The sequence below is a fragment of the Prinia subflava genome, chromosome 1 (assembly GCF_021018805.1).
Source record: "Prinia subflava isolate CZ2003 ecotype Zambia chromosome 1, Cam_Psub_1.2, whole genome shotgun sequence".
Taxonomy (NCBI): Eukaryota; Metazoa; Chordata; class Aves; order Passeriformes; family Cisticolidae; genus Prinia; species Prinia subflava.
Window position 1 is genome coordinate 121,307,438 of NC_086247.1, and position 11,911 is coordinate 121,319,348.

The 11,911-nt window shown below is 42.6% G+C and overlaps 1 protein-coding gene across 1 annotated transcript; it reads left to right on the plus strand.

The window, feature by feature from the left end:
* Positions 1 to 8,664: 8,664 nt before the first annotated feature.
* LOC134557359 (cytochrome c) lies at positions 8,665 to 11,166 on the plus strand. The gene is made up of 3 exons (XM_063410322.1): positions 8,665 to 8,823; positions 9,609 to 9,785; positions 9,942 to 11,166. The coding sequence occupies exons 2-3, from the start codon at positions 9,617 to 9,619 to the stop codon at positions 10,088 to 10,090; spliced, it is 318 nt and encodes a 105-aa protein (XP_063266392.1). The 5' UTR covers positions 8,665 to 8,823; positions 9,609 to 9,616; the 3' UTR covers positions 10,091 to 11,166.
* Positions 11,167 to 11,911: the final 745 nt, after the last annotated feature.

An 11,911-nucleotide genomic window follows, 5' to 3' on the forward strand; every position in this document is an offset into this window, starting at 1 on the left:
GAATGTTTTAGAGAACTGGAAAGGCGACAGAGACTCTATTTAAACTGAAGAGAAGTCTGGTAGAGGGAGAATGGGATTTAGTAGTCCCTCCAGGGATTTGAAGAACCTTTAGGATGAAGTAAGAAAGCTACTGAAAACATGTAATCTGTTATTAGGAGTCAGGCCTAGTCAGCTGAAAGTGATCAATATAGTATCCAGAGATTAATAATGAGCATTAACTTGAGGGTTATTTTAAAAAATAAGACCAAGGAATAAAGAAAGAACAGCTCTGCAGCCATGTGGTTACAGAGCTCTTTTAGATTCCTGAAAAGTGTGAAAAGAAATTAGTTAAACAAAACAGCCCCCAAATACAATATATTTAAATATCTTGAATAATTTTTGTAAAGATTTTTGAAAATAAGGAAGCAGCAAAGGAAACTTGTGGAAAGCTCTCTTATAATATAATTTAAAGAATACAATTAAATTGCTATTTTCTGTGTGCTGACAGATTTATGATGCTGCTACACAGATTTCAGGAACATAATACTGGAACAGCTCTTTCAGGAACAGCTCATATTGGTTCAATGCATATCTTAAGAAGCTGCAGCCAAGTGGGGATTAGAGAAGCAGAAACACCATACAGACATTCATTAGGGTTTTTTTAACTCTTAATTAAATGAGGGATTACTCAGTTGTTTCCTAGAGAGAACCTGAAGAGGGAGCAAAATACAATTGTGTTCTTCATTGAGAATTTTTTTCATTGCATTCTTCTAAGCTATCCCATCAAGGAATCACATATATTTCCCTCTCCCTTCAAGCAAATTACCAGAGTTCAGGAGAGTGGTAGGATCATACCCTGAATACATGGCTCAAACAGAACCTTGCTTCCAGCTAGTCCTTATCCATTGAACTTTTCCTTACAAAAAAGAGATACTAGCAAGAATCATGGCACAAATTCCCTGTGACTTCATTCATGTGTGAGATCTTCAGGAGGTCAGTCAGGACCATGTGCCCCAGCAGGGCACTATTTTCTGTGCAAGTGTTCAGAGTACAAAGGGCTCTAAGGCTACCAAAAGGATATAACTAAAATGACGATGGGACTCAGAGACTTTATTTTCCATTAGGAGAGGATACTCACTTTCTATCTCACCTTTAAACATTTCAGAAACAATGAGAATTTTAGTTGTTAAAACAGAGGTGGTTTATGCATTTATTAGGACACAAGAAGAGTACAGGAGAGCATCTAGAGGATTTAGTACAAAATACCTGAGCAGCATAATAACAGATGAAATTTAAAAGTGAAGTATGAAGAAATTTACTGCAAAGAACTGCTGAAGGCAACTCAGCCGTAAATGGGTTTTTAGATGGTTGTTACCTCCTGGAGGAATTATTTAAAATAAATTAAGACCCCTGCCTTTTGCTCTGCTTCTAGTACAGCAGAATTCAGGACAGCAGAAAAGACGGAATATTATGTTATTTGGATATCTTGCATTTAGTTTTGTTCAGCACACTTCCTAAGTAACAAAAAACAAAAGTCTCGTAATAAGACAAAGACAAAAAGATTGACAGTTTTTTAAAAGCCTTAGAGGTATGTCCTAAGAGCATAAGAAAAACATCTTCCACACTAGCAGTTTGGGTTAAGGGTTAACAGAGCTCTGAAACTCCATGCCTTAGGATTATAAACTCATCCTGGGTAGTTTTTTGTGTCTGCAAAACATCCAACATTCATCATTGTCAGAAACAGTACCAAACCCCCTAATCTGGTCTGATAGAACACTTGACACATATCTGATGTCAGATGTAAAAAGAAGCAATGAAGCTGGCCTAATAAAATCTGATTCTAAAACTACCAGCCAGGTGATTACTTGATGACCAAACTCATGAAAACTTGACACAACAGGCAGCAAAACAAGCATAAGATCCTTACAGGGAGGAAACCTACCTCTCCACTGAGAGCAACACCCCATGTATTCTACCACCTGCAGGAGTGACTTCCTCTCAATGAAGGCTATGAAGAAGACAATCCATGAACACGGTGTCTCGGGACTTGGTCAGGCTTCACATTCAACAGCTCTTCCTGCTGCTGTACACAGAGGCCTCGTAGTTCTGCAGAGAACTGGGTTTACATTTGCAAGAATTAAGCCTGCCAAAGCACACTAGTTTCACTTCTGTGGAAGGGTGGAGAAAAATTCACCAGTTTATGGCCTTATCTCTATCTATGTAATTGTCCTGGGGTGAACTTCTGGAAAATTGCTGGGTCCTGAATAACTTAATTAACTTTGTCCTTGAACTAAAAAAGTTGGGGGTTTTGTATTTTTGTTTGGTTGTTGGTTTTTGGTTTTTTTTTTCTAAATTACTATCTTGAATCATCTCTCTTAACCTATTTTCACTATGGGAATTGGATTCTAAGGGTTAAGAATGATTTTTCTGAGAGCAAAACAAAAGTTGATGCAGTCCCATCCTAGGACAAGTCTTGCATTCAGTCCTTTCTTGCTATTCCAAGCTTCAGTGCAAATGACCCCAACTATAAAACTTACATTTTATACTCACTACTCCTCTGTACTCATCCAAACAAGATGCCTCTATTGTGTCACTTATCTCAAACCATCAACTGATTACAGAGAAGCTGTATCCCACACATCTTATTCTGAGGTCCAAGGTTACTTGTCTGTGAGCCCACCGATAAGAAGGCATCTATCACTCACTCCACGGGCAGCTACTGGGGCAAGTGCTTGAGTGGGGCAAGAACTTGAGCAGGGCAACCCCACATCTCCACACAGTGAAGGCAGGCATTGAGTCAATGTTCTCAGTTTGAGGTCTGGGTTTGTTCTAAGTTGACAAAGAGTGACTCTGAACCCTGGGTCTTGTTATCTACTCAGCTCCCCACAGGCCAGATGAATGAAAGACACTTCTACCTACCCCAGTCCTGGGGAAACTTTATCATACAATAAATGGCTGCTGAATAAATCCTCATGCCTGAGGCATTAAACCACAGCATCAAAGAATGATCAAAGTACTTCACTATTTTCACACCTGTTAAACTCATCAGTAAATTTATCACTCGATAAGCCATGGCATTACAATGGTTGTGCAATTGATTCAGCTAGGAAAGCTTGGCAATCTCCCAGCTGCCCACTCTGCTTTGTACTCCAGCTGGATTGGCTGCTGTCTCTACCTGTGCCTTCTGTAATTTTTTTTTCACAGCTCACTGCAATGCTGAGCAACATTGCTTCACCCTGCACCTAGGTGGAACCTACAACATCCTGGCCAGGCAATTCTCATTACCTGGCATTTCAGAGACTTTCTTATGTCCCTTCGTGCCAAGTAGTTGCTCTCACAGTTTCACAAAACTCACTCTCCAAAAACACAGGAACAGCAGATACAGAAAGAATTCCAAGTTCTGCCTTCCTCGGCTAAGATCAAATCCTTCAACTGCCACTCTGTACATTGGGTGGGGAAAACATTTTTATGTCCCACTCCCAAATAATTTGTCTTCATAACATAGGAATGGGACAGCAGAAGTCCTTTTAAATGTGGGACTAGCTTTTTCCTTTTCAATAATGGCAATTAAGCATTGAATGCAATCCAGCTACTCAAGTCAATATAACATTTGTCATTTAAAAAAATCCAACATAATATTGTCAGAGACAACTGCACACACAATAAATGCACTGCCACAAGAAATTACCAAAAGCAGTCCTTAAAATAAAACCAAGAATTGTTCGGTAAAATATTACACAAAAGTAGATGCTAGGCCAATATTTAGCTTTGTCTTAAGAAGGAATACAGTCACCTTTAGGAACTGCAACATCTTACAGACTGTCCTGGCAACTGTTCAAAGCAGTAGCAAAATTGATTTCTCTGTCTTAGACTATATAAAACACAACAAGCAGTAAAGATTAGAGGTACACCATTCATCACGCAATTTTATTTTCTTTTCAGTCTCTTATGCTTTTCAACTTTGTTCCCTACCTGTTTGGGAGAACAGGTTCCTGTCTTCCTCCAGAAGAGCCTGTAAAAGGCATAATAAATGTAAGGTCAGCAGTAAATTTCAAATGACAGGACTTGTAACATAAAAGTGTTGAAAAGTAACCCTAAACCCAGATGTTTGCCACTGTGGAATATTCCTTTCTGAAGGATACTAGCATAAAAGACTTTTCAAGCCCAGCCCAGAATAACTCTTTCATCTTTATAAACTGGGCTTTGAAAAACCCAGGAGGAGATACAACTTTCTCCCAAACAATTCCAAAGGCAAAAATAAAATCAGGGGGGAAAAAAAGAAAAAGAAAAAAAAAAGAGCTAGTCAGTACTGCTTTGTGATGAGGTAAGATTTATGACACAGGTCACAATTCCAACTGTTTCTTAAAACCAGCTCATACCACAACGACTCCAGAGCAAATCACAGACTCCCCAGTGCTGCGACAGTTTGCAGGTAACCAGCATCAGCTCAGGGTTGTCCCACTTCCACATGGCAAGGGGATGAAAACAGGCCAAGGTATTCAAGGTGCTCAGGGATGATTTCCACAAGAAACGGGTTCTGAGTTATTTGCCAAAGACCAAACCAGAAGTTTAGCACAGAATTGAGAAAAAAAATCACATATTCTTCTGAGTTCCAGTCTAGGTCCCCAATGCAAGGTTACCTTTTTTCTTTTATTTGCAGTGTGCCTCTTAAAGAGATCTGTATGCTTCTTTTGACATGTTTTGTTTACTATTGGACTTGATACATTTGGTTTATTTTTCCTTCCTTTGGGACAGAATTACATAGAGTTACACACAGAATTCTGATTGCAAAATAAGTGTAGTTCCAGTGTGTAATGGCCTAAGCTAGTAAATAGGAAAAGCTATTCCAGGTGTAACCACAGCGAATAAGTGAAAGACTAAAATATGAGCCTTCTAGGCAAACCACACCAAGGCAAATAGTTTAATGAATGGTAATGTATGTATGTATGTAAAGTAAAGTATAGAGCACTGAAATTGCACCCCGAGTCATTTTAGTTTACCCCAGCAATTCAAACTCACAAAGCCAGAAAAGTCCTGCCTTTGTCTTCAGTGCTGCCTCTGGAAGTCCCACACCACACTCTTCCCTACGCAGGAAGCCATGTGTAGGACTTCACATATATGTTGCAGATGCCACATTTAGCAGAGAAGGCAAAAATTTCACTATTAGTCTGTCCTATCACAGAACATTTCAAAAAGTAAACACTGGGCACCTTGAACAACATCCCTTCCTGTACCTTCTACTTTACTTACAGGTCAGGTCTCTACCACAGTGTTGCTCCAGATCCACCCCTAGTAATGCCCAAATAGGCTCAAACAGATACGAGAAATCCTCTCCATTCGAGGTACCTCTTCTTACTGGTGAAAACACATCCCCTAAACTACTGTCTTGTTATATCAGGCAGAACCTCTGCTTCCACTAATAATACAGTATGGAAACCCACTAATACTCTGTTTGTATCTTTTAGACCTTCAGAAAGGGTATTACATCATGACTGCTGGCAGTCAGTCACCCTGCAGATATCTGCATGGTCAGGTGTAAGGCTGAGAATATAACAGTTCATTTTACAGACTGATTTTAGTATGCTAAACTTTAGCACTGGAAAGCTCAAAGGAGTATTTTTCCTGAGAGCATTATTTCCTTATTTCAGAAGTTTAATAAAAAGCAATCCAGTTGTCTTGAATTAAGCTACAGTTTTCAAAAACAACTTATTGGAAAAAAAAAACTGGGAAAAAAATGCTACAATGTACCTCCACATGCATCAGAAGGGTTAACTGTGAAATACAACATGCAATTCTCATAACTGTGGGTACATATTTAAAAGGCAAAATGCAACAAATCAAGAGAGCTACAGATGCTTGAAGTTTGCACTCTGTGAAGAAAGGGAGATCCTCTGAATAGATGTCAGCAGGCATCAGTCCACAACAAGTGCTTAAAGAGGATTAAGAATTTACACTGATGCTATTTCTTACAGCAGCTAAAAAGGTGCTTTCAGCTCTCTCCTTCTTTAAAGACATGGTTTTATCATGAGTCTTGTGATATTAAGTTACATCTGGCCCTTCGAATCCTTTAAGACACAGAAGCCTTACTAAAAGAAACTCAGTCCTTACAATCATGATAAAAAGTCTAAGAACGAGAGTGAAAGGCACCATGAAGGCTCAAAGCCAAATAGCAAATAAGAGAAACAGAGGATGCTTTTAGTTTTTAAAATAATATTTTTCCAGTCAATCTCATAGTTATGGGATTCTGATATGATTTGAGATTTGAGTTGGACAACAACAGCAGAATTTAACATGCTGATTTAAAGTGGTTTCATTGCATATATTTCCTCACTCTTAATGAAGTACATGAATTTATCTGTATATCACACAGATAGCAATTTTACTGTTGCCAGTGAACTGTCAATAAAATCACAGCATAAATTGTTAAAAGTTTAAGAATGCGTATTTTGTATATACCTTTTGTGAAAAAGGCATATTGTGTGTGTGGCTCTACGCAGATATTTACTATATGTAATATGCTAGGTAGAAAAGTTATGCAATATTAACATTTTAAATAATATAGTAAATGTAGTTTTTAACATTGAATCTAAGTAAGAATTGTGTGTAAGGTATTGTCCTTAGCTCAAGAGCAAAGAGAAGATAACCCAGAGGTTTCTACACAGAGAGAACAATTACAACAAGCCAGACTAAAAACCCCTCTTGGATGTTTCAGAGGGAAAGATGCATATCTCCTTGAAACCACCCTGACCACTCCAGACCATGCATATCTCCTTGAATCTACCCTGGTCAAGCGAGACCATTGTATATCTCCTTGAATCCACAAAGCTACCTGGTTAAGCCAGACTCCAGGACGCCAGGGGTTTTGCAAAAGGCTCGTGGCAAACGGGCTTTTCTTAGATAAAGTATGCATATTCATTAAAGTTGGTCCTCAAAAATAGAGAGGCTTCTCTCTAACGGGGCCCTTCTCCTTCTCAGCCTTTGTCTGGGAGGGAGGGGGGACGGTAGACCCGGGCTACCTACTTTGCTCTTATTTGCCTCATTATTTGTCCTGTCTCTGAAAACTTTTTAAACTTTTATTATTGTATTAATATTTTTGTAACCAATTTTTATTCTTTATTAAATTTTCATAAATTTCAAAAAGCGAGTTATTGGCATTTATCACACCTTGTGATGAAGTGTTAGCAAATGCACAAAACTTGTGTCTTGTGCTCTAGACCCCGCGAGCTTTGGAAGGCGATGCATGTCTGGACAAGGGAGTGATGATTTCTGAGTGGTCTCGTGAATTATCTGCAAAATTATCTGCAAGACGAACCCTTGATGTATTTTTACAGTCCTCACTCCTTTCTACTTCATGTTGACACTTCACATGAGCCCTGCTCCATGGGCAATTACAGGGGAGCACCTATACCAGTTCCAGCACAGCATAAAAGCACACACAGGAAAAAAATGTTTTTCAAATGCCAGACAGTGGAAAACTCTGACAGTTTTAGTGTCTATAGTTAAAGCAAACAGCAACTTTTGTGAACACTGGACATTATTACACTGGGCTTTTCCAACAACTCTTCCTCCTTCTTGCCAAGGAGAGCGAGATGCCAGTCATGTCTGGAATTCACCATTTGCTTGGAAGGCTACAATGTGTGAATATTGACATGTCCTCTTTGAGCACTCCCACAGTGCTGGGCTGGCATTTGGGACACTTTCATCCCTTCATGTGGCAGTCCCTGCCATAGCCTGCTCCTCTTTGTCAGAGCAGTGTGCTTTGGCGTCCCACACAGACAGCGGATCCAGCCGCAGCCCCGCTCCGCTCCAGCCCGTTGTGGGGCCATGCTGGCACACAGCCCTGGCCGCGCTCTCCAGGGGGATTTCGCCTCGCTTTGGGCACGGCAACACTTCCACGTCATTACTGCCTTGGCTCCTTTGGAGAAGCTTTTAAAACTCACGGACAAGCTGGTGAAGGGTGTGGAGCACATGCCCTATGAGGAAAAGCTAAAGGAACTGGGGTTGTTTAGCCTGGAGAAAAGGAGACTCAGGGAAGACCTTCTCACTCTCTGTAAGTGCCTGAGAGGAGGCTGTAGCCAGATGAGGGTTGGCCTCTTCTCCCGGGCAACCAGTGACAGGAGGAGAGGGCACAGCCTTAAGCTGCACCAGGAGAGGTGCAGGTTGGACATCAGGAAGAATTTCTTCTCAGAAAGAGTGACTGGGCATTGGAATGGGCTGCTCAGGGAGATGGTGGAGTCGCTGTTTTTGGAGGTGTTTAAGTCTGGACATGGCACTGAGTGCTATGGTCCAAATGACCTGGTGGTGTTCAATCCATAGAATGGACTCGACGAGCGCACATGTCTCCCGCCCTCACGGCCCGTCCCGGCCGCGGCGCCCGGGGGGGCACAGCTCCCCCTGCGTCACCGCTCAGGCCCCGCCCACCGCCTCGGCCACGTGCAGAGGGTGCCGCGCGACCCGCGCTTCCACTTGCGCTGTGCGCATGCGCCCGCAACACCCGCTCCCCGCTGCTGCGCGCCCCCTCCGCCCCAGAGCGACGTCTGACGTCACTCCGCCGGGAATGGAGGGCAAAGGGGAAGGAAGGAAGGAAATCCGGGGGCCCGCCAGTCGCAACCTAGCCCACTAGCCTCCGGCGCCGTGACGTCAGGTAACTGCAACCAATCAGAACTCCAGAGGCCAGCACTTGATTGGTTGTCACGGCGGAGAGGCGGGCCGCGGGCGCCGGCAGAGGTTGGTTGCGGCGGTGCCGGGTTACATAGGGCGGAGTACAGCGTGTCCTTGGGCGCAGACGGAGCGGGAGGTGACGGAGCGGAGTCGCTGTATCTGAGGGCGCAGCGGGGCAAGCAGGTGCGAGGGGGTGGCCGGGCTGCGGCTGGGCCATGCGGGGTGGTGACGGCTGGCAGGGGGATGGAGCGGGCGGGCGTTGCTCTCGGCCGTCCTGAGCGCCATTCCCGCCTGCCAGGCCCGCGGCCTGCGGCGGCGGCCGGGGTGCAGCGGAAGGTCACCGTGGGGCCGGGCGGTCCCGCCGCGGGCGGGGGCCTGAGGAGAAGCTCAGGGCCCGGCTGGGCGCGGGTGGAGCCGGAGCCGGGCGCTGCGGGCGCCCTTGGGCGCTGCCGCCTCCTCACGCGTGGCTGCCGGCGGGACCCCTGGGGTCATCCCGGGCCATGGTGACTGCCGGCTGCCCTCTGCCCTCCGGCCCTGCCCCAGTGAGTGGCTGGTGCGCTTTTTCAGCTTCAGAGGAAAAGCCTGCCGAGATTCCTGTGCTTTACACAAGGTCGTTCACGACTAGGAAACCTCTGTTACTGCTGTACGAGTTAACGTTAAATTCTTTCTTCAGAAATCGTCACTGTACGCTTTAAATGCTGTAGGAGAATTAATTTGTCGAAGGGTAGATTTTTCCTGCCCTTCAAGTGTGTTCTGTCACCTTGATATCTCCTAGGTAGTCTCATGATTCCATACTAATCTGCAAGCCCAGGAGCTGTAGTTTGTGGACAGACAGTGCTGGAGAATTGCCAGATTCACGTGCTTTATCTGTTGGTTTTGTAAACCAGTGGGACTCTTTTTAAAAAGTTTCAGCTCAGTCGGTGACCTTGAGGTTGTGATACTGACCTCTGTGTGTGTTCTTGGTGTAGTGCTGACAATGGGAGACGTTGAGAAAGGCAAGAAGATCTTTGTCCAGAAATGCTCCCAGTGCCACACGGTGGAAAAGGGAGGCAAGCATAAGACTGGACCCAACTTGAATGGCCTATTCGGACGCAAGACTGGTCAAGCTGAGGGTTTCTCTTACACGGATGCTAATAAGAACAAAGGTAAACTTAAAGCTGCCCTTAGGGGACAAAAATACTCAGTTCTTGGTGATAGTTTTAAAAATTTGCCAAAAATTTAGCAGAGGACTAGGATATAAGTGTTTACTATTTTGGATTTATTAACTGGTTGTTGGTTTTGTTTTTTGTACCTTCTTTTAGGTATCACCTGGGGTGAGGATACTCTGATGGAGTATTTGGAAAATCCAAAGAAGTATATTCCTGGAACAAAGATGATTTTTGCGGGTATTAAGAAGAAGGGCGAGAGAGCAGACTTAATAGCATACCTCAAAGTTGCCACTGCAAAGTAAAAGTTATCTGCTGCCTTATTTATTTCACAAAGGAGATGGCAATGGAAATGTCTGTGATGAGATTGGTTTTTAAACTTTCTATTTTTACATGTACTGTGTCTAACCTTAAAATCTGTCTCACCCATCTCGCCGTGGGTCACTGGAGTACACCTTGTTTGGCAGCCATTAACTTAACAAAGACTATGTAATTGGGTTCGGTCATCCTTGATCATAAAAATTAAAAAAAAATAAATAAACATTTCCTGCCTCTTCATTGTTTAAAAAAAATGTAAATAATCAAATGAGTATTTGTCAGCAGCATAATAGCTTTGACAGCACAGCTCTTTAACATTGAAAAGCAGGGTGGATTTTTGGCATCTTCTGCCACACGTTTTCTGTTACATTAACAACAAAGGCTATAAAAAAACCCCAATCCCAATATGATATTTTTTCTAAATTTGATCAGTGCTAGGTATTGCAATATGTATTAATCAGTCTAAAGCTCATGACAAAAATGTATTTCATCTGATTTAAGTACTGTTTGTGAACTGGCAGTTGTGCCCAGCCTCTTGTCTTTTATCTAGGGGAAGCATGTTACCTAATTCATCCAGACTCTGACAACTGCATGCACCTATAGAGTATAACTCCCCTTCAGAAACATCTTCAGTTTTGAGCTATTATAGATGCCCTTTGCTCAGTAAGTCTTCTGGTAACAGCTGTTCTTAGTATAAGAGAAAAACACCCTGTTCTGGGCATAGGAGTGCTAACGGCCAAGCTGAGAGTTTTTTAATCTTCTTAATTCAGCAGAAACATTCACCTAGAATCCGTTGATACAGGCAGTTTCAGATGAAGGAGTGTAGGAATGAATGTGCTGGTAGACTAAAAGACAAAACCAAGCAGCCTTCCTCTGTGCCTGGCTGTAGCCACCATCATTACTTCTGAAGGTTCTGTTTCGCACATTGTAAAGCAGTGTTTTTAATGTTTTAACTGCATTTTTTTCGTACTAAGGTGTTCAGAAGAATGTATTTGCTGTGTACCAACAGTAAGGCATAATTTGGAGCAATCAACGCTGTAAATTAAAGAAAAAATTAAAAGTCTTGCTTGCTGTATGTGTATGAAATTAAGTGAAAAACAGTGGGAATGCAGAGCAAAATTTGGTGTAATGATTTACATCATTAGGAAACAAGACAAAAGCTCCACGTGGAAAAGGTAAATTCTAATGGAGTTGGTGGGAGAAGTATAGATGTGGCAGTTGGTACTTTGGACCAGAGCCAGCAAAGCTCTTTCAGGGATGTGCTGTTTACCAGCATTTTCTGTGCTTCCAGAGTGAGGTGGGAGAAAACTCAAGGTAACTCAGAAGCTGTAGGGTGGGCTGCATTTGATTTGTATCAAGGAGTGTACTAATTGCAAAGGGCTTTACTCAGAGTAAATGAGTGAAAAGAGCTAAGATTACTAACGGTGGTCTCAGTGGTTGCTACCATATGTGTTGTGATTTTTTCTTTCCAGACTAACCTCCAAACAGCATTTTTTGCAATTATGGATATACTAGTAACCAATAGCAGTTTTTTTACTAAAATCTTAAGAGAAAGCTTCAAATTGTAGTAGTTTGTTACTGTTCCAATTTTCATAAGTGATGTTTGTCACAGCACTATTATGGCTATGCAGAACTGAGTTGTTTTCCGTGCTAAAATCCTGATAGAGCAGTTGTGGAGACACAATGTAGCTGTACCCAACTCTGCAGTCTTCTCAGGTGATGATGGTAAAGAGAGAGTTGTGCATGGAGAGAGTTGTGACACTGTTCTGTTTCACCTTTATGAAAGAAGGTGCTGTTCTTTACAACTT

Bases quoted from the DNA above. Each gene is read 5' to 3' on its own strand.
- LOC134557359 (XM_063410322.1), top strand. From the start codon at position 9,617: ATGGGAGACGTTGAGAAAGGCAAGAAGATCTTTGTCCAGAAATGCTCC. The intron at 9,786-9,941 runs GTAAACTTAAAG...ACCTTCTTTTAG, and splicing joins GGATGCTAATAAGAACAAAG to GTATCACCTGGGGTGAGGAT.